Raw genomic sequence first — 17,762 nt, forward strand, 5'->3', positions numbered from 1 at the left:
TGTAGAGTTTTCTTTCAGCTCCCAGCTCTTCTTGAATGGCTTCTTTGAAGCATTATATGGTTAGACCTATTTATCTCTGAAGTAGGAGTTGAAAGTTGTAGTATAGCGCTGAAAATAGACACCCCCCATTACCCCCCTTCCTTTCGCTAGCTTCATCATTGTAGTTCACATCCACTTCTATATATCTTCAGGAGCTTTTGAATTCGTGTCAAATGCAAATGTATAGTCGCTTTAATACTCGTCACGCGAGAACCCTCTTACCGAAACCGAAAAATATAGCCACAATCTACTTTAGGCGTCACAAGGCAACCTCCTCCAGAAGGTTTGGCTTCGCGTAAGTACCTATCGGTTGGATCTCCAGAATGTAAAAAAAAATAAATAAACGCCATCCTCGCTATCCTTTTCTGTTGATAGGTTCGATATCGATGGTGTTTTATTGAAGGGCGACCGCGTGTTGCCTGAAGCCAAAAAGTATATGACACTATCTTGTCAATTCTCTTTTATGAAAGTTTAAATGCTTATATTGCTTCTTTATTTTATCTTCCAGGGTTTTGCGAGGATTGTCGGGCGAGAGCTCGGGAAGACGGTGTGTATTAATCAATAAGATAATAACGTAGCGACAATGACATTTCTAACTCCCTTTCTGAAGCCGTATACCCTTTATTCTTTTGACGAATGGAGGTGGAGTGACGGAAGAGGAGAAGGCATCGGAGCTCTCTGAGAAATTAGGTATCAGGGTAATGATAAATGTTCTCATTGACTTTTGGTTGGAACAGCTTTGCTAATAATAAACCCCCACGCTACAATAGATCTCACCTAGTGAGTTGGTGCTCTCTCATAGCCCGATGTGTCAACTGGCTTCCGATTTTAGAAACAAGAATGTATTAGTAGTGGGGGGCGCGGGAAGAGCCTGCCAAACGGTGGCCAAAAAGTAATCCCCTGATGTATACCAAAACTAAGCTTGATCTTTGCGTATTCATTGTTTTTTTGTTAGGTATGGCTTCGATCGCGTTATAGTTCCAGACGATATCCTTGCCAATGACCCGAGCATCTGGCCATTTAAAAAACTGCCGTACGATGAAATTGAACAAGCGCGCAAAATTGACTTTACACGGGAACCAATTGAGGCAGTGATGATGTTCCATGATTCAAGAGATTGTGAGTGTCCTTTATTTAGGTTGTGGGAGCTCGTTTCCATTGTGAGACATGTTTGGACTGAATTTATTTTTTTCTATAGGGGGGAGAGATTTGCAGATCGTGACGGATGTGCTGGTGTCGGAGGGAGGAGTTGTGGGCACCAGGAGAGAGGATCTAAGCAAGCAAGAAATACCACTTTTCTTTTCAAATGTAAAATAGCGCCCTACTTCTTACCCAAATATCTCGTAAAGCTGACCTCTGTTCCAATCTTGATTATTGCGCTTCTTTTCTGGAATCCGGCCTTTCGATTAGCCTGATATTGTATGAGATTTTATTGCCACCATAATCACTTCTTCGTTAGCCTAATAAGCCGATTTTTTCTCAAAATAGATTTGGAGTAATAATTTCCCGCTCCCCAGGCTTGCTCAGGGATCATTCCGTCTCGCTCTCAAGACTATATACAAAGTATTGCACTTCATTCTGAGATTCGAGATTGGATGCTAACTAACCCTTATCTCCTGTGTCTTTAGGATCTTACTGGTCAGGAGCTAAAATACACACTGTTTGGGAAGCCAGAAAGGACTACCTACCAGTATGCGGAAAAGCTGTTGAATGAACATTCCAAGTTTATATACGGACAAACTATTGAAAGCGGAAGGGTTTACGGTGAGAAGCTGTTGCTATTCCATATATATGTGCGCTTAGCATAGGATACCAATGTCGTTATTTTTCGGTTTAGCTGTGGGAGATAACCCGGCTGCCGACATTGCGGGTGCCAACGCCTATGGTTGGACTTCCATTCTCGTGCGGACGGGAGTATTCCAGGGACCGGAAAACAAATCAGAACACCAGGCTGATTTCATAGCCGAGCACGTTGAAGAGGGAGTTCGATGGGCTCTGAGCAGAGAGGGAATGAGTCTATAACCTTTTCTGAAACAAAAAAGGGGAAATAAAGATCCAAAATTTTTGGGTTTTATTTAAAAAATTTTCTTAGTCCACGGAATTGGAGCACGTCATTCTCTCCCAGTGCATTCATACTTGCTATTGATCATTCTAAAATATGCGTAGCAGAAGCGGTCCATGTCTTCTATGTAGAAGACTGCTTTTCGAAGTCTCAAACTCGGTTGATGCTACCAGTGCACTAATGATGCAAAAGAGTGCAATTCAATTTTTTTGTAAGAAGATGACTGTAACACGAAATCAAAGATATTGATCGTGTCACACACCAGATCCGGCCGTTGACTGGCCGGAAAATAAATGAAAACAGGGACAAGTTGGGGTGCTATTTTCCGAACTAGACGCTACCTGATTGCTTCTATACTGTACTATGGGAGAAAGAGTACATTGAAAACTTACTTTTCGGTCTCCTTTGGCTTTGTTCTCTTTGTTCTTTCTTCTCGCTTTTTTTTCATCTCTCCCCCTTACTCTCTTTTTACATTCATTTCTTTTGCATTCATTTACCTAGCATTACTTTGCATTCGTTTCATTTCTTCTCTTGCATTACCGCCATTTCGTTGCTTTGCTTATACCTTTCACAACCCATTCATTCCTGCCTTGCTTTGAAAATATCTCTTCACTCGCATATATACACAAGCATAAACAATGACTACAAGATATCATTCTGGAAATGATAGTCTAAGGATAGTGAAGCGTAAGTAGAGCATTCTAAAGAACATGGGAAGAGAGTGTCGACCGTTCATTTACTAACTTATCTATGGTTTCGTCTGGCTCTCATACAGGTCTCTTTCCTTTCGACATCATATTCGGTGACGACAATAAACCCACTATAACCTCTAGACAACCTGCAGCCACATCCTCGTCTACCCTGCCCGCCAAAACATCCGCCAAACCCTCAGGGACGACCATCCTACCCACTCCTACAACTGGCGGTAAGCCAAGTGAGCCGACTAAATCTCAGCCCAGCGGTGGGTTAGGATCAGGAAGGGGAAAAGAGAAGGAAGATAAGGGTTCGAAGGACGCAGAAGAAGAGGATAAAGAGGAAGAAAAAGAGAGCAACGACTCTGACGAGGATGAGGACAGTGGCGAAAGTGACGAGAGTGATGATGGCGGAGATGACAGTGAGGGAGATGAGAATGAAGGCGAGGAAGGAGAAGAAGATGAGGAGGAGGATAGCATTGATGATGAAGACGACGACGATAGTGAAGAGGGCGATAGCGAAGAAGAAAACAACGAGGAGGAGTCAGAGGAAGACGAAGGTAACGAGGAAGATAAGGGCGATAAGAAAAGTGAAGAGGCAAATCAAGGAGGCGACTTTGAACAAGAGAAGAACAAAGAAAACTCCGGTTCTCTCCCCACACCGATTGCGTCTTCTCCGTCCAGAAGCAGTTCGACCTCTATGTACACTTCGATACTGACAATTCCGCGATCCACCTCCTCCTCCTCTTCCTCCCCCTCCCCTTCCTCCTTCTCCTCTTCCACCCAATCCTCAGCCCCACCTACCAACACCTTTGCTCCACTCTCTTGCCTCCCAGATAAACAGAATCCAGGCATGAAAACCTGCATCGCTGATTATCTCTACTGCGACGAACCCACTGGCAGATGCCTTCCTAAAATTGCCCTTGGAAGCAATTGTACCATCGACACCCAGTGCTTTTCGAGCACATGTATGAATCGCGTCTGCGTGGATCGTAGCGCAGCCGCCAAAGATTTGATCTTGAAGGACGAGTCAGGCACGACGATAGAGGCAGGGAAAGTGTCCGGCATCGTGATTGGGGCCGTGATGGGGGTGGCCTTGTTTGTGTTCGGGGTCAGGAGGTTACGAAGGAGAGAGCCAAGTCGTAGTTTGACGACCTCGATGGTAATGGGCCCGAAGAGCAGCGGGGGCAATGGAGGTGCGCCGATGGCATTCCATTCAAATAACTTCGGCGCAAGATCCAGAGGCAGTGGAAGTACCAGCAGCTTCAGCGTACACAGCGTGAGACGTAGCTCCCCTCTCAGCACAAGTCAATTCACTGCTGCCGATCTCCAGGCCGAAAATTCGCGTCCTGCAAACCCGCCTGCCGCCAGAGAGCCCTCCAGGGCCTCAACCCAAGTTGAGACGGTGGATTATTCCAACGGTTCACGCAGTGAGAGCCCTATGTCGGCGGCGAGCAAACGCATGTCCAAGTATAATTTCTTGTCGCAGGCGCTCACGCAAATGCGTGAAAGCGTTTCGTCCAGTGAGTCCAGTGGAAGGGAGCGGGAATCGTTTAACGATAAGAGCCCTTCGAGAGCGGTCAAGTCAACCGCTTTGACCGACTCCTATATTACAATTGAAGAGTCCCCTGCCGAGCCCTTGAAGCCGCAAGCCAGCCTGCCGGAGAATAAAGAGTACGTGGTCGAGATGGAGACAGGATACGCAGTCACTGGGAACCAGTACGAAGAGCAGCAGGATGCTGACTATTACATGCAAGGCTACACCGACGTTACTCCCGAGCAGGAGCAATACATGCATCAACAAGTGGGCTATGCACATCCTTATTCCAGCGACCAAGAATACTTTGACTATGCCCAACAGCAGCAGTCACAGCAGGAATACTATGATGCGATCGCGCAAAACCAAGTCTACAACATGGGCGACCAATCTCGAAATTCCCAACGCTACTCTGTGTACCGCTCCGCCAGCGATGGTGCCACTAAAATACCCAGTCGCACCAGCTTGAGGCGGTCGCTGTCTCATCCCTCGGACTCATCCTTGTATGCCCCCTATTTTGCCAACTATGGCCAGGATCCTGCCGTCTTCCAAGCAGGCCACCAGGTCCCCACCCGCCCCCCATTACAAGCCTTGCCCCCTACCCCGGGAGCTCAGGCAGTAGACGCAGACGAGCTACCACCCCCGCCTAATGCATACCTGCAGGATAGAAGCGATATTGCTCAACTGCCACGCAGCAGTTTCGGGACCTCTCTCGCGAACATGGTGATGGAAGCCCAGTTCAACAAACGTCAGACGAAATACCTTGGCCGTGGCAACGGAATCCCTAATGACTATAACTATATCTAATTATCTTCCTCCCCCCAAACAAAAAAATAACGGAGTCTATTTCCGATATTGTAATCATATCACCAGGGTATACTTCATTTCGTAAGGCTATTGATATTATCTACATTTAGTGTTAAGGCATACTCGTTCGTGAAAGGATAATCCCTTTGTATTGACTCTATTTTCCTTCTATATCACATTGTTATTCTATCATTCATTCAGATATTTGCAGTATGAAATAAAGCGTTTGACTAAAAAGATCATCATCGCAATATATTCGTTTAAAATTATTGAGTGGTACAATTATAATCACATTAGAGAAATTAAAACACAATATAGGGGCTATCTTCTAATCGAAGCAAAGATAACCTTATCGTAACCACAAGGTAGTATAAATTGTTTGATTAATCGGGTAAATGGCAGAAAGACGGGCGGGAATCAAGCTCTATTCGAGATTTACCACAACTGGCACTTCTTTTGAGGGTTCATAGGAGAGCCCGGCGCGCACTAAAAAAAAAAAAGAAAAGAGGGGGTACCATTAGGAAGGATTCGACTTTTGAGCGGAATGATTCAGGTTTCATACCTTGAATGCGTCAGCAAAGGCCGGAGAGTTCACAACCGCCCCATTGACGCGCCAGCGGGGAGGTGAGTGGGGATCTGTTCTCACTTGGTTCACCAAAGAAGCCGGCCGGGTATTTTCGCACCAGACACGAGCATAAGCAACGAAGAAGAGCTGCTCACGGGTGAACTTTTCCAAACCAGGGATGAGTCGGTTATTGTACTTTTGCATCTGAGGATCGGACTGGAAGCGACGTTGCCAGGAGATAAAAGCATTATTCAATCCACCATTATCCGCGATGTTCTCGCCCTGTGTTAATTTGCCGTTCACGTTCACGTCCTTGCCATTCTCATCCTTGATGGTGAAGTTGCCGTATCTGTCCAAAGCGATGGGTGAAATTGAAGTTAGGTACACTCAAATCAAGGACCTTGAAGTATCCAAAAATTCCCCACTTACTCGTCGATGAAACACTGGGCGCGCTCCTCGAAAGCTTTGGTCGTGGCGTTCGTCCACCACTCAACCATGGAGCCGTTTGCGGCGAACAGACGCCCACTGTTATCGAATGCGTGTGAAATTTCTAGTAAAAATGTACATCATACAGGGTGAGCGAACAAATGTTTACTATCATCTTGAAGATAGAATCTCATACCATGTCCAACTACAACGCCCATACCACCAAAGTTCAAGCTATGGTGAAAAGCAAAAGGATCGCGCGGTAATGATTAGATATCAACTTGCAACTATGCTCGCTATAGGGCACTCACTATTCGGGAAGCTTGGCGTTAAAGAAGGGTGTTTGGAGGATTCCGGCAGGGAAAACTATTTCATTGAAGAGAGGACTATAGTAGGCTAGTTAGGAGAAAGGGGCAAGAGCGGAATTAGAGTTGGTCAGACGGAAAGGTTAGAGAAGTGAAGGTTGATCTACCGTTGACGGTCTGAGGATTCATCTGCCAGATTGATTTATCGACAGGTTTCCCGTATTCACTGAAGGCTTTCGCAGCCAGGACTTGGTTCGCACGCAGCACGTTGCCGAAATAGTCATCCGCTGTGGCAGTGACCCCTTCGTAGTATTTTGCGATTGAAGCAGGCGACATGATATTCGGGTTTTGGGTTCCGTAGCCGATCTTTTGCACAAGTGCCGCTAGCTTCTCTTGCGCAATGCTGCGGGTTTGATCGTCGAGCCAGTTGGCATTCGGGAAGGTAACCTCCTTGAGGGTTGTGCGCAGACCTTGGATCATGTCGTCGGCGACTTCCTTAGAATTGCCGGGGAAAGCCTTAAGCACGAAATACCTTCCAAGAGACTGCCCCAAGTAAGGCGTGATGGCTCTGACACAAGTCTTCCAGCGCGGGGGGAAAACATCTGCGGAAACGCCCGAGAGTTTTTCCGACAGACGCCGCAGCGGCATCTGGTACTTGATCCCGAGTCCTCCCACGAAATAGTTGATGGAGCGGAAGATCAAATAGGCCTGCACTGTAGAGGCGGGAGTCTTGGCGAGAATCTCGTTAGAGAGTTTGTTGTAATAGGTTGGCGAGTCAATGATAACCGTCTCCGGGAGCGTGGCGCCCTCACCGAGCAAGCCTTGGAGGTATGCTTTCCAGTCTACTGCCGGGGAGAGCTGCGCTAGGTCGGTGAGCTTGGTCGGGTTGTAAGTTTTGATGTTGTCGGCTTTTTCTTCGCTGTGTGATACAGAGACGGGCAAGTGAGTTTAAGGAGATATAAAAGGCTAATTTGTTGCCATAACAACAATAGAGTTTAGCGAACTTACGCTGTCAAAGTGATGTTGGCAATTTGCGTCTCAAATTGGACCACTTGCTCCGCCAGCTTGGTCCACGTCTCATTTCCTACCTGAGTGTTTGGCCACAGGGTTGGGGCCAGCTCGCCGAGGACGAGGGCAAACACATCAGCGACTGCCGTCTTGTAGGCATCGATCGTGGCTTGCTCGCTGTAATACTCCTTGCTGGAAAGTCCAAGAGTGCTTTCCGTCACCCACAGCACATTCTTGTTGGTATCCTTGGCATCCGCATCGACAAATGTGTAGAATGGCCCGGAAACCTGGGCCCTACCCTGAGAGCCTATGTTGTGCCGCTCCATCTGGGCAAACACCTTGGCAAGGGTGGCGGCGTCCGCAGCGGGGGCTTGTTGTGGCTGCTCCCCAGTGACGTACTGAGGAAGTGGCTGCTGTAGAGGGAGATTGTCGGTGACAAGCTTGACCACCTGGAGGGCCGGCTGTGCGTTTTTCGACGCAATGGTTGCATTGTCCATACAGGAGCGGTAGAAGTCGACGAGGGTCTGGTGGTTGGTCTGGTCGACCTTGTTCTCGTCCTCTGTAACGTTAGGAGCGGCCGCGAATGGGCTCTCCAGAACTGAACGGAGGAGCTCCAGGTTGCGGTCGTTTAAGATGTCAAAAGTGCCGATATATGGCTTATCGGGGGGGATCTCGTGCGTGGCCAGGAAGTTGCCGCAGGAGTACTCGAAGAAATCAGTACAAGGGTCGGCGGTGAAGTTTCCGTCCTTGGTGATGCCGTCCGCTGCGTCCTTGCACTCCTGATCAGCGCACTGCTCCGAGGAAGGAGCTTGACGCCGGTTCCAGTGGCCGCGGGGGGCTGCTTCCGCACTCCTCAAGAGGAGGCCGGCGGAGGCCACGAGAATGGACGAGATGACGAGAGCCCTTCGTAAGCTAAAGGCCTTCATGAGTTGGGCAACTAAGCAAAGATGAACACGGATGAAGAATACGCGAGAAGAGGGAAGACGAGAAGCGAAGACCAGGGGGAAAACGGAGGGAATCAATCGCGCATTGTCCAATTTTATACTGCGGGTGTGCGAATTGAACACAAAACCTTAAGCTTTGATAGGAGGCGGTTTATTATTCTCAGGGCGCATGACCATCGAATCCAAACGGGCCCGCTTTGGCTTTTTTTTTTCGCTTCGAATAACCTAAAATCTCTCCTGCACGCCCTCCTCCTCCTCCTGAGCAAATGAGCCGATGGCAGCTATAAGTGGCAACAAGTGCGCGAGCCTCTTGATCCGTCTGATACTTTTCCCGATTGAGCCGCAGTGCGTCAAACAGAAAGAACATAGTCCCTGCGGGCTAGACGCAATAAAGCATAAATGAACAAACATTCCATGGACTGAAACACCGGCTGCCAATGTTTCCCTCTTCGCTTGTGCTCTGCCTGCCTCCACTCACTATCCTGCGGATGGCATAATGCCCACATTGCGTGCTACATCTTCCCATCGTCTCCACGATATTGGCTCGATTCCTCTTTATCGATTATACGTGACAGTACCGGGTGCGTGACGGTTGGGCCTTGGAGCCAAGAATTTTCCACGAGGATTTGCTATTCACCCCTATATAAGCAGAGCGAATGAGTTTATTAAGTAACCTCATAAGCAGTAACAAGGTTTTGGCGGATAATAATTTTCAAGCCACGGCAGTCACAGTGAACACTCACGTGAAATCCTACAAAGTCGATGAAATGTCGAAGATATATGATAATTGCTCTGCAGCATTATGGTCGTGCCGTGCTATCCCACTAGCGTAACAATCCGCGTGCAAGCGCCAGACCCAGAGGCTACTCTTACACAGGGCCGCGCGTTTTACGACCATCATAACGGGGTTACTTGCATTTCTTCAAGCGGAATTAGAATAGGGAAATTCGTTTTCACTTGGTAATTTTAAGAATCGCTGTCGCGCACGAATCACCATTAGCTAATGTTTGCGGTATGTTGTAGCGCTAGCCTTATTACATCATGTTTAGAGGTAAGTCCGTTTTTCAATGAATAGGATGCGACTTCATTTAGTTCTCAATTCCTCTCTCTTTTAGGTTGAAAGTACAACACACAAAGCTAGACTAAGTGATCAATGTAGAGTCGAATTCCTCTCCACTCAATGTAGATACTTTATCATGTAATTTCTCCGTGAATTGCGTATTTATTGTCCTGCTTTTTTTCATTTATAATAGCTAATCCTCAAGAATGGCAGCCACTTTCATTCGTTACCCTCGCTGAACTCAAGCATATTCGTTCCAGTCTTTCGAAGCTTACTCAAAATAATGCATCATTATGGGAGTTTGGATGGGGAGGTGTTCTGCCGCGTTGCAGCTTAAGTGGACTGCAAGAGTTCTCTATGAATAATATAGGTATTTGCAGTCTTGCATTATTTTCATCCAATAGTGTGGACGACTATGGAGAGGCAATGACAGCAAATGTAGGGAAACAGGAGGTAAGTTCAACCATGCTGATCCCGACTGCACTATCTAATTGATTGCATTGTAGATTGGCCAAGAGTTAACTATTCTGGCGTCTCCATTTGGTCTTTCTTGTCCTCGGGTACTGGCAGATACGGAGTGGAGAGGTGTGCTTGCAAATAAGGTGGATTTTGAGGGAGAGCATGGTCTATTTCTTACGGATGTGAGAACCTTTCCGGGGATGGAGGGTGGCGCTGTCTATCTAGAGGAGGATGGTTCATTCGCGGGCATGTTAATGCTCCCATTACGGTAACCATGGATGGTTTTCTATGTCTTCACTTCAATGATTGAACTTGACGCTTCCTCTTAAGACGAAAAAATTCAGATCCTGTAGATCTAAGTCTGATTATTCCCGCACAATCCTTGTTCAGCGCCCTTGAACCATATATCCGACCCTATGTAAAGCAATCTTCAGAGAAAAAGGACCTTAAGCTGCCGAGGATATTGCAGGAAGCAGCTTCAGCCGTCGTTCGAATCGAGGTGGCTGATACTTGGGGATCAGGATTATTGGTATCGTCGCATGGCTGTATGTGTAACCGCTATCTGACTTGAGCATTGTTTATCTCATATGTTGCAACTTACTGCTTAGATATCCTCACCAATGCACATGTCGTCTCGCCCATCCTTGAAGAGGAAAAGGCCTGTTTTTGGCCTAAGCGGAAAAAACATAGGCTCTTCAGAATTGGAGTCTGTGACTATGGGCGAACCACGGTATGACAGAATATGGCTATCCCACGATAGCTTGGGATCAAACTTAAACCATATTGCCATTGTAGTGGTATCACGATATTGAGCTAGTATTTGTTTCGCGGTCACAGTGGGATGTGGCCATCTTGCATGTCCCAGAGCTAAGCGGAAGATACCATCTGGAGCTACCGCTGAGAAGGTAGGCTTTTTCCGAGTGGAATGACGAAGCACAAATGCAGCAATGATATTTCTTCCCTTTAGTCCTCTCCCCAAAAAGGGCGATAGTGTTTTTGCTATTGGCCACGGACTCTTTGGCCCCGCAACAGGAATGTCCCCGACTATCACTCGAGGCATTCTTGCCAACGTGGTAAAACATCAGGGAGATCCCGTTTTACTTGTGACGAATTGTAAAGTTCACCGTGGCTGTAGTGGTGGTCCCTTACTAGACGAAAAAGGGAGAATAGTTGGGCTTATTACAAGTAAGACTTATTAGCTTATTCTTTTTTTTTATTCTATTATATTTTTTCCACGGTGATTATGAACCATAATTTCAACCATGTTTATCAGGTAATGCCCGGACGTCAGGAGGAGCGACTATTATAGAAATAAACTTTGCAATTCCCGCCGGAGTTCTCGGGGCGGTACGTGATTTCTTGGAACATAAAGGCAGGTTCTCCATTTATTCGAGTTTAAATTGGCATGATTTTGAGGAATATCCTATCGTTTAGACTCGAAGCCACTTGAGGACCTAGCTACAGTCAACCGCGAACTAATGGATATTTGGCTCCTGCGGCCAGAGCCCAAAGGTAAAAAGATTTTCCCGTCTCCTTACCTCCTCTTTTCACCGACGCTTTTTTCTTGTGCTTGTAGATATACCGGCTAAATTGTGATTTAGAACTGTAATTTTAAATGATAAAATAAATATTTATCTGGTTAGGCGACTAAAATGTTGAGTTAAAATGTCTGCCGTCCGCATTTTACTATGATCGCGATAATTTGCATTCTAACTTTCTCACCCATCTGACAAAATTTTGTTTTCTCTCAACTTAACATGCTGGGCCTGCGTCGATTGATGTAGACAGGAGCCAAGAGATATGGCAGCGATACACTTGATATTCAACCCAATGTGACTCTATCGTTCTCGGTAATATCCGTGGGCATTATGTCGCTCCCAAGAAAAAGGCGTCTCATTAGCATTTGCATGGGTCTCAGTTGTGTATTAGGTGCATTCATGAAAGTGGTTATTAAAATTTTAATTGAAAGGCGCGGTAATCAATACTGAAAGGAAAAGAGCACAGCACCAAAGAGCAAAGAAGAAGAGAAACCAAGCAAAGGAAAAGAAAATTAACAGGCATGAAGAGAAAAAGTCTAAAAAACTTCAGATAAAATTGATTTCGGATTAACATCGATGAGAAGGTATATAGAAACACAGAAAAACAAACTAAAAACAAGAGGCATTACCATATATTCATTAAAGTCGACTACAGAATCCTGCCGGGAACCATCCACATTCTCCTGCACGAGTCCCATTCACCCGCATTCCATACCACCATGCACTCTCGTCCGAGCTCTTGTCCCCGCCGGCACCCGTGGTATCCTCATGCACATGAATCACATCCATAATGGCCCCAACCTCCAAGTCCAGCTCTGTATCTCCTGTGCGATCATAGGGGAAGTTAGCACGGCATCTGAAGAGGGCACCTGGAACCATCCGCTCCCATTCGTTATCACCATTCCCAGCGCCGTTTGTCAAAACAGAGGGCGTGGGGGTAGGTGCGAGGGTGGATGATGTCTGGCTACTGGTGCGTCGTAGAGAAGGGTAGTTCCTCTCCCCAAGCTCCCCGTTGAGCCCAAATCCGGACGAATCGCTCAAACTTGTGGCCACGCTACTTGCCGTGTTCTGCCGCCGCAGCACTCTCTCGCCTCCCAGGCTCCAATCTGCTGCATTGACCATCGGACTTGAGCTACGCCACTCATAAAGACTACTAATCCCGCTTCCGCTCACGCTTCCTCGCCGCTGCAGCACCGAGATTCCGGCCAGATACTCATCAACCTCATATATTTTCTCCCCATATTCGCGAGCAATGTCGGCAAATTCTATGGTCTCCTCTAGTCCTCGGAGCGGCATTAGCATGTCGGCGTTCCCGAGGCGTGATTCCAAGCGCGACGCCATATCCTTGTAGAATTTGGACTGGATGCGGGCAATTTCTCCTACCACCGCGTCATAGTACTCGGTTGTCAGTGCCAAAAATCTCGGTAATTCTTCAAGCAATTGGGCATGGATGCTCAAATAGGCATCTGCGGATTCTTTCAAATTTCGGTCCACCTTCTCGCCTTTTGCTCTGATCGCCTGCACTCTATCATAGTCCAACAGCTTCTTTTCCCGCTTTCGCATCACCTGGATAGGGGATTTGTATAGGTTAAGCAAAGCGTCGAGTGTCGGGAAGATGATCGTTTTAATGGCAGTATCAAGGTCACGACCACTGCCAGTAGTAATCCCCGTGACGCAGCGCCGGTACTCGCGTACTCTCTCGACACTCTTCGCATGTTGCTCGGAATTGTTTTTCCCGGGCTCAAGTATATAGAAATCTTCAAGCACCATAGAGTATTGCTCTGCAACCTCTAAGTATTCTGGTGGATATTCATCGAGATGAATTAAACAAGAGCCAACTCAAAGCAGTCAACAAAAGTACTCACCCTTTACAAAGCGAAGCCATGTTTGCAAATCACGGGCTAGCTGTCTAATCTGGTTCTGCTGATACTCGAATTTTTCCACCAGCGCGTTATAGAATGCATCCACGGTCACCTCCTGCAGACCGACAGTGTACCTGAACTGCTGGGCTCGGCGGGTGATGGTTTTATTTATGCCATGTCTATTTTTTTTTTAAAAAAAATTAGGAGAACATTGGATCCGGAGTGGATTAACAGATCAAGTTAACTTACACAATATCTGCGTCCGTTTTTCGTCTACTTCCCACAATTCTCTCAACAATATCCTTGCGCTTTTTGATTTCGTTGATCCGATCGGCCACATTTTGAATCTCTTTGGTTGCAAGGTTTAGGTTGTCATAGTCAGAATGTGTTGGGGGGGTGAGTTTAACGATTTGCTATGATAGAGAAATGACTATGTAAAAATTTTGAAATTCATTGAAATTGTCAACAAAAGCACAGACCATTAGTAGCAATGGGTATTTGAGAACTCGTTGTACTGGCTTGATCAACAAGCTCGATAAATCCCAACTTGTGGTCCTGCCGGCCATTTGTTCTTTACACGCCTATAAAGGAGACAGAACATTGGACATTAGTTTGGGGGGCAGCTAATTAATTGATTTTGGAGTACTTGAAAGAAAGTGGCGACACTAGGATCCTTTTCGACCTCTTGGAGTCTTAAGATGGCTGTCTCGTGATGCTTACAATACTCGCAATAGACTTCTTCTATCTGTGACATCTTTATAGTTATAGCTATAGTTAAGCATATTTGTTCATGGAGAAGAAAGAAACAGCATTAATTACTGAATTTAAAAATGCCTCCCCAATCCATGTCCGCTCCTCATCCATTCCTAGATCTGGCAGACTATCGCTATCGTTTCCAGATGCACCTGTCTCTGATCCTGTGTGCATTGGCGAAAGCAGAGGCGGTGATCTCCCGTTGTAGCCAGTTGCTGCCCGCAGAAGTTCCAAAAAATTGGATGCTTGCCGAACAATTTCAGAGAGGTTTGAAAATATTTTTTTAATATCTCGGTTCGAGAGCACTCGTTGCTCGGCGGCTTGGTCATAGTATAGCTGTTTGAAAAAATTAATAAGAGTCCATAGGATAGCTACGGTTACTACGGTGCCTACCTCTTTCAGAATCACCATGTCGTTCAAAAATGCGGCTTCAGTATCCACCAACTCCATAATTACATTCTGCCTTTTTCTTTTTCTTTTCCGGTCAAATTCCCCGGGAACTTCCGTCACCGGAAGAGATATCTGAAAGCCTTCAGCCGCTGCACCATTAGTAGTTGTAGGCTCAATGACAACCGCCTCATCTTCTGCCAACTTTCCAAGCGAGCTTAACGACGCAGAACTTGGTGTTCGTCTCCCAAATAGGAGAGGACTTAGACGGAAAGGGCGGTCGGGTGTCCTTCTAATTAGTGTTGGTTCATCAGAAGTTGACGTACGAGTCGAAGAGGAGAGAGGGGTTGCGTCTGATTGCGATGCAGTCGGCAGGGAATCCTTCGGTAATGGCTCAGTAGGCGCTACTGCATGATTGGATATTGGCTCTTGCGGAGTTTGGTTTGCCAGTTCAGGGGCCGTTGGTTGCGACGAAGAGGTAGTGGGAGTGGAGGGGGCGGAAACATTTAACACGCTGGGAGGTTTGCTGAGAGAACTTGGACGTGGCGGGGGTGGTTTTTTACGTAACGTGCCATTGATTGAGGGAGGATTTGGTTTCTCTACAACTGGTGGCACTGGGTCGTGCTGAAGAGCAGAAGAATCACTAAGCGTTGAATAGACAGATGTGGGTCTGCTCAACGGGGTATGAGGAGTGCTATTTTGCATAACTGCATCCTGGGTCAGTGCATTGGCAATAGCAGACTTCCGTGCTGCAAATTCCTTAGCTGCCATTCGAATTTCCTCCTTCACCTCCTCAATTCGGGCGTGCGGTGATGTCGATCGTACAATTTCCGAGGTTGGTGAGGGAGGTATTGTGGTATTGTCTGAGTTCTGATTTACATTGACGGAATGTGAGGATGATTGTGTCGAGGTGGAGGTCGACGGAGGAGAGTGAGATTTGGTTGACTGCTGGGCTCCAGCCGTAGTGGGGGGTATCAAAGAATGTGGTGATGAAGCATTTGTTTTCATAACTGGAGGGATGTTGATCTTGGATAATCGCTTCGATTCCAGATGGGATCCGTTGGCGGACACGCGCGATGCGTTTGAAAACACGACACTCGATCGAGGATTCGATGCATGAATAGAGGATTTATTTTCTGCTGATTCAAGTGAAAGCGCACTGGTGATAGCTGCGCGACGCGCGGCAAATTCCTTCGAAACGAGGCGCATCTCTTCTTTAATTTCCTGGCTATGAACTCTTGGCGTGGTCGATCGCACGATGTCCTGGGAAGTCGAGGCAGAAGGAACGGCAGGATGTGCGGCTTGACTACTGGCTGACTGAATGGGATAGCGAGAAGAGATGCCAGCAGATCTGCCCCTGTAAGAGGAAGTATTCGAGGGGGGTGTTACTGAAGTCGACGGAATCATGTCTTGTGTTCTACTTGGACATCGATTATTCTAATACTCAAGTGAAGCGAAAATAAGGGACATCTTAAAGACAAGACTGATATATAAAAGAATGGAGATAGAAAAAGACAATGATGACACAAACTATTAACGCGATTAGATGCGAAAATGGAATAGAAGCGTGAAGAAGTAAAAAAAATTTTTTTCAGGATAGCTTTTTTACTTGGCTCTCGTCTTTATCGCTTTTTTAGTCCCTTAATACCTATTCCAGTATCATAAAGTAAAATTAAGTAGATGTTGAGGGCAGCTCTATTCCGGTTTTTAAGGATATAGAGCCTGGCTGTCAGAAAAAGATTGAACAACAAAAAAACGAGCGGATCGGAAGAGATGGGTAGATTAACAGCTTTTACTTTCATCTTAATCCAGGCAAAACGTCTCACGAATTCTTTTTCGTGTTCCTTCATCTCTCCTTAGGTCAACTATTTAGTCGTGTCTTGGGCAAATTGTGGGGAGATAAAGAAGTTCGCATTCTTATTCTAGGTCTAGACGGCGCTGGAAAGACAACCATCCTCTATCGCCTACAGATTGGAGAAGTTGTGACCACAATACCAAGTAATTTTTGATTCTACTAATTGATCGTCTAGCACTAGCTAGAGAATTTCACCCATTGATTATTATGAAACATTTTAAATTAACCTATCTTTTATTTCCATTAGCGATCGGATTTAATGTAGAGACTGTGACTTACAAGAATATTAAATTCCAAGGTGATTCCTTACTATTTTTTTTTCCCTATAAGTTAAATAAAAACTTAGCCTGACATTCTTCTAATCCATTCTTTTTATCTCTCTTTCATTTAGTATGGGATTTGGGTGGTCAAACGAGCATACGGCCTTACTGGCGTTGTTATTACGCCAACACGGATGCTATAATTTATGTTGTGGACAGTTGCGATCAGGATAGAATGAGCACATCACGCGAGGAACTAATGCAGATGCTTGAAGAAGATGAACTGCGAGATGCTGCACTGCTTGTTTTCGCAAACAAACAAGATATGCCCGGCGCACTATCGGCAGCCCAAGTTAGCGAAGCGCTGTCATTATCGTCCCTAAAAAATCGACAGTGGAGTATCTACAAGACATCAGCTCTGAAGGGCGAAGGTCTAACAGAGGGTTTAGATTGGTAAGCAAACTACGCGGATAACGATGATGTGATCGCTCCTTAACTCTACATTGGATAATGCTTAGGCTTGTGAATACAATTCAAGGAAATAAACAATGATGGGAATAGAAACTATTTGGAGAGGAATAAAATAAAGATGTTTTATCATTATTCTCTTTATGATTAACTTTTTGTATGCCTTTCGCACTGCCTCTTTCTTAACCTTTTTTTATTTTTTTATAATTTCATTAAATATACACTATTAAAATAAACAGTAAAAGGGAAAAAAAAAACGATTAATCACAGTAATAATAACAGTAATTTAAAAAAATTATCTCAGAAATCATTATTGCTTAATTAAGTGTTAGGTTAAATGAAATTGATCGTTACTGAAATCAAAAAATCAAAAATAATATTCTCCAAAACTTTCTTCTTCGATACCATCTGTTTTACTGTTTTTTCTTAAATCCCACTTCCGTTCCATCCTTTTAATGTGAACAGTTTCTCTTCGTTTCTGTTCCTAGATTTTTGGCTCCATTCCTTTCCTTATTTTGACCTAAACCCAAAACTTCAAATCGTTTGATTTGAATGTCTCGGTTTTATTTTATTATACCATAATATACTATTGAACTAATCTTTTTAATCTAATTATTTTCATTTCACATCTTTAATCGTGTAGATTAATCTCCTTCCATAATATCCCATGAAACTTTCGCCTCACTAATCTTCTTCCTCTCCGTAATCTCTTTTCCCTTCATTTCCTTGTATTCA

General features: G+C 45.5%; 7 protein-coding genes across 7 annotated transcripts; 4 read left to right on the forward strand and 3 right to left on the reverse strand.

Annotated features, from left to right (window-relative positions):
• Positions 1 to 212: 212 nt before the first annotated feature.
• On the forward strand, positions 213 to 2,061 carry VTP21DRAFT_1173 (uncharacterized protein; the record flags this gene model as incomplete). The annotated part of the gene is made up of 11 exons (XM_069391206.1): positions 213 to 334; positions 415 to 471; positions 548 to 586; positions 650 to 737; positions 810 to 931; positions 995 to 1,158; positions 1,238 to 1,347; positions 1,450 to 1,458; positions 1,528 to 1,602; positions 1,668 to 1,803; positions 1,877 to 2,061. The coding sequence occupies 11 exons, from the start codon at positions 213 to 215 to the stop codon at positions 2,059 to 2,061; spliced, it is 1,107 nt and encodes a 368-aa protein (XP_069251294.1).
• Positions 2,062 to 2,739: 678 nt separating this feature from the next.
• Positions 2,740 to 5,137, forward strand: VTP21DRAFT_1174 (uncharacterized protein; the record flags this gene model as incomplete). Its single annotated transcript, XM_069391217.1, has 2 exons — positions 2,740 to 2,788; positions 2,877 to 5,137. 2 exons carry the CDS (start codon positions 2,740 to 2,742, stop codon positions 5,135 to 5,137), a joined length of 2,310 nt encoding a protein of 769 aa, XP_069251295.1.
• A 435-nt stretch (positions 5,138 to 5,572) lies between these two features.
• VTP21DRAFT_1175 (uncharacterized protein) lies at positions 5,573 to 8,367 on the reverse strand (the record flags this gene model as incomplete). The annotated part of the gene is made up of 7 exons (XM_069391228.1): positions 5,573 to 5,623; positions 5,700 to 6,051; positions 6,132 to 6,252; positions 6,325 to 6,362; positions 6,440 to 6,524; positions 6,601 to 7,352; positions 7,442 to 8,367. 7 exons carry the CDS (start codon positions 8,365 to 8,367, stop codon positions 5,573 to 5,575), a joined length of 2,325 nt encoding a protein of 774 aa, XP_069251296.1.
• A 178-nt stretch (positions 8,368 to 8,545) lies between these two features.
• VTP21DRAFT_1176 (uncharacterized protein) lies at positions 8,546 to 8,911 on the reverse strand (the record flags this gene model as incomplete). Its single annotated transcript, XM_069391234.1, has 2 exons — positions 8,546 to 8,764; positions 8,864 to 8,911. The coding sequence occupies 2 exons, from the start codon at positions 8,909 to 8,911 to the stop codon at positions 8,546 to 8,548; spliced, it is 267 nt and encodes an 88-aa protein (XP_069251297.1).
• Positions 8,912 to 9,187: 276 nt separating this feature from the next.
• On the forward strand, positions 9,188 to 11,500 carry VTP21DRAFT_1177 (uncharacterized protein; the record flags this gene model as incomplete). Its single annotated transcript, XM_069391235.1, has 12 exons — positions 9,188 to 9,345; positions 9,409 to 9,436; positions 9,501 to 9,567; positions 9,639 to 9,898; positions 9,952 to 10,172; positions 10,235 to 10,449; positions 10,513 to 10,634; positions 10,700 to 10,809; positions 10,872 to 11,089; positions 11,178 to 11,276; positions 11,339 to 11,416; positions 11,481 to 11,500. 12 exons carry the CDS (start codon positions 9,188 to 9,190, stop codon positions 11,498 to 11,500), a joined length of 1,596 nt encoding a protein of 531 aa, XP_069251298.1.
• A 581-nt stretch (positions 11,501 to 12,081) lies between these two features.
• On the reverse strand, positions 12,082 to 15,851 carry VTP21DRAFT_1178 (uncharacterized protein; the record flags this gene model as incomplete). Its single annotated transcript, XM_069391236.1, has 7 exons — positions 12,082 to 13,241; positions 13,308 to 13,483; positions 13,554 to 13,717; positions 13,784 to 13,885; positions 13,951 to 14,058; positions 14,124 to 14,393; positions 14,451 to 15,851. 7 exons carry the CDS (start codon positions 15,849 to 15,851, stop codon positions 12,082 to 12,084), a joined length of 3,381 nt encoding a protein of 1,126 aa, XP_069251299.1.
• A 366-nt stretch (positions 15,852 to 16,217) lies between these two features.
• Positions 16,218 to 17,111, forward strand: VTP21DRAFT_1179 (uncharacterized protein; the record flags this gene model as incomplete). The annotated part of the gene is made up of 5 exons (XM_069391237.1): positions 16,218 to 16,221; positions 16,305 to 16,442; positions 16,547 to 16,597; positions 16,691 to 17,012; positions 17,078 to 17,111. 5 exons carry the CDS (start codon positions 16,218 to 16,220, stop codon positions 17,109 to 17,111), a joined length of 549 nt encoding a protein of 182 aa, XP_069251300.1.
• Between the last annotated feature and the right edge of the window lie 651 nt (positions 17,112 to 17,762).

Source organism: Calcarisporiella thermophila (assembly GCF_041956535.1).
Source record: "Calcarisporiella thermophila strain CBS 279.70 unplaced genomic scaffold VTP21scaffold_11, whole genome shotgun sequence".
Taxonomy (NCBI): domain Eukaryota; kingdom Fungi; phylum Calcarisporiellomycota; class Calcarisporiellomycetes; order Calcarisporiellales; family Calcarisporiellaceae; genus Calcarisporiella; species Calcarisporiella thermophila.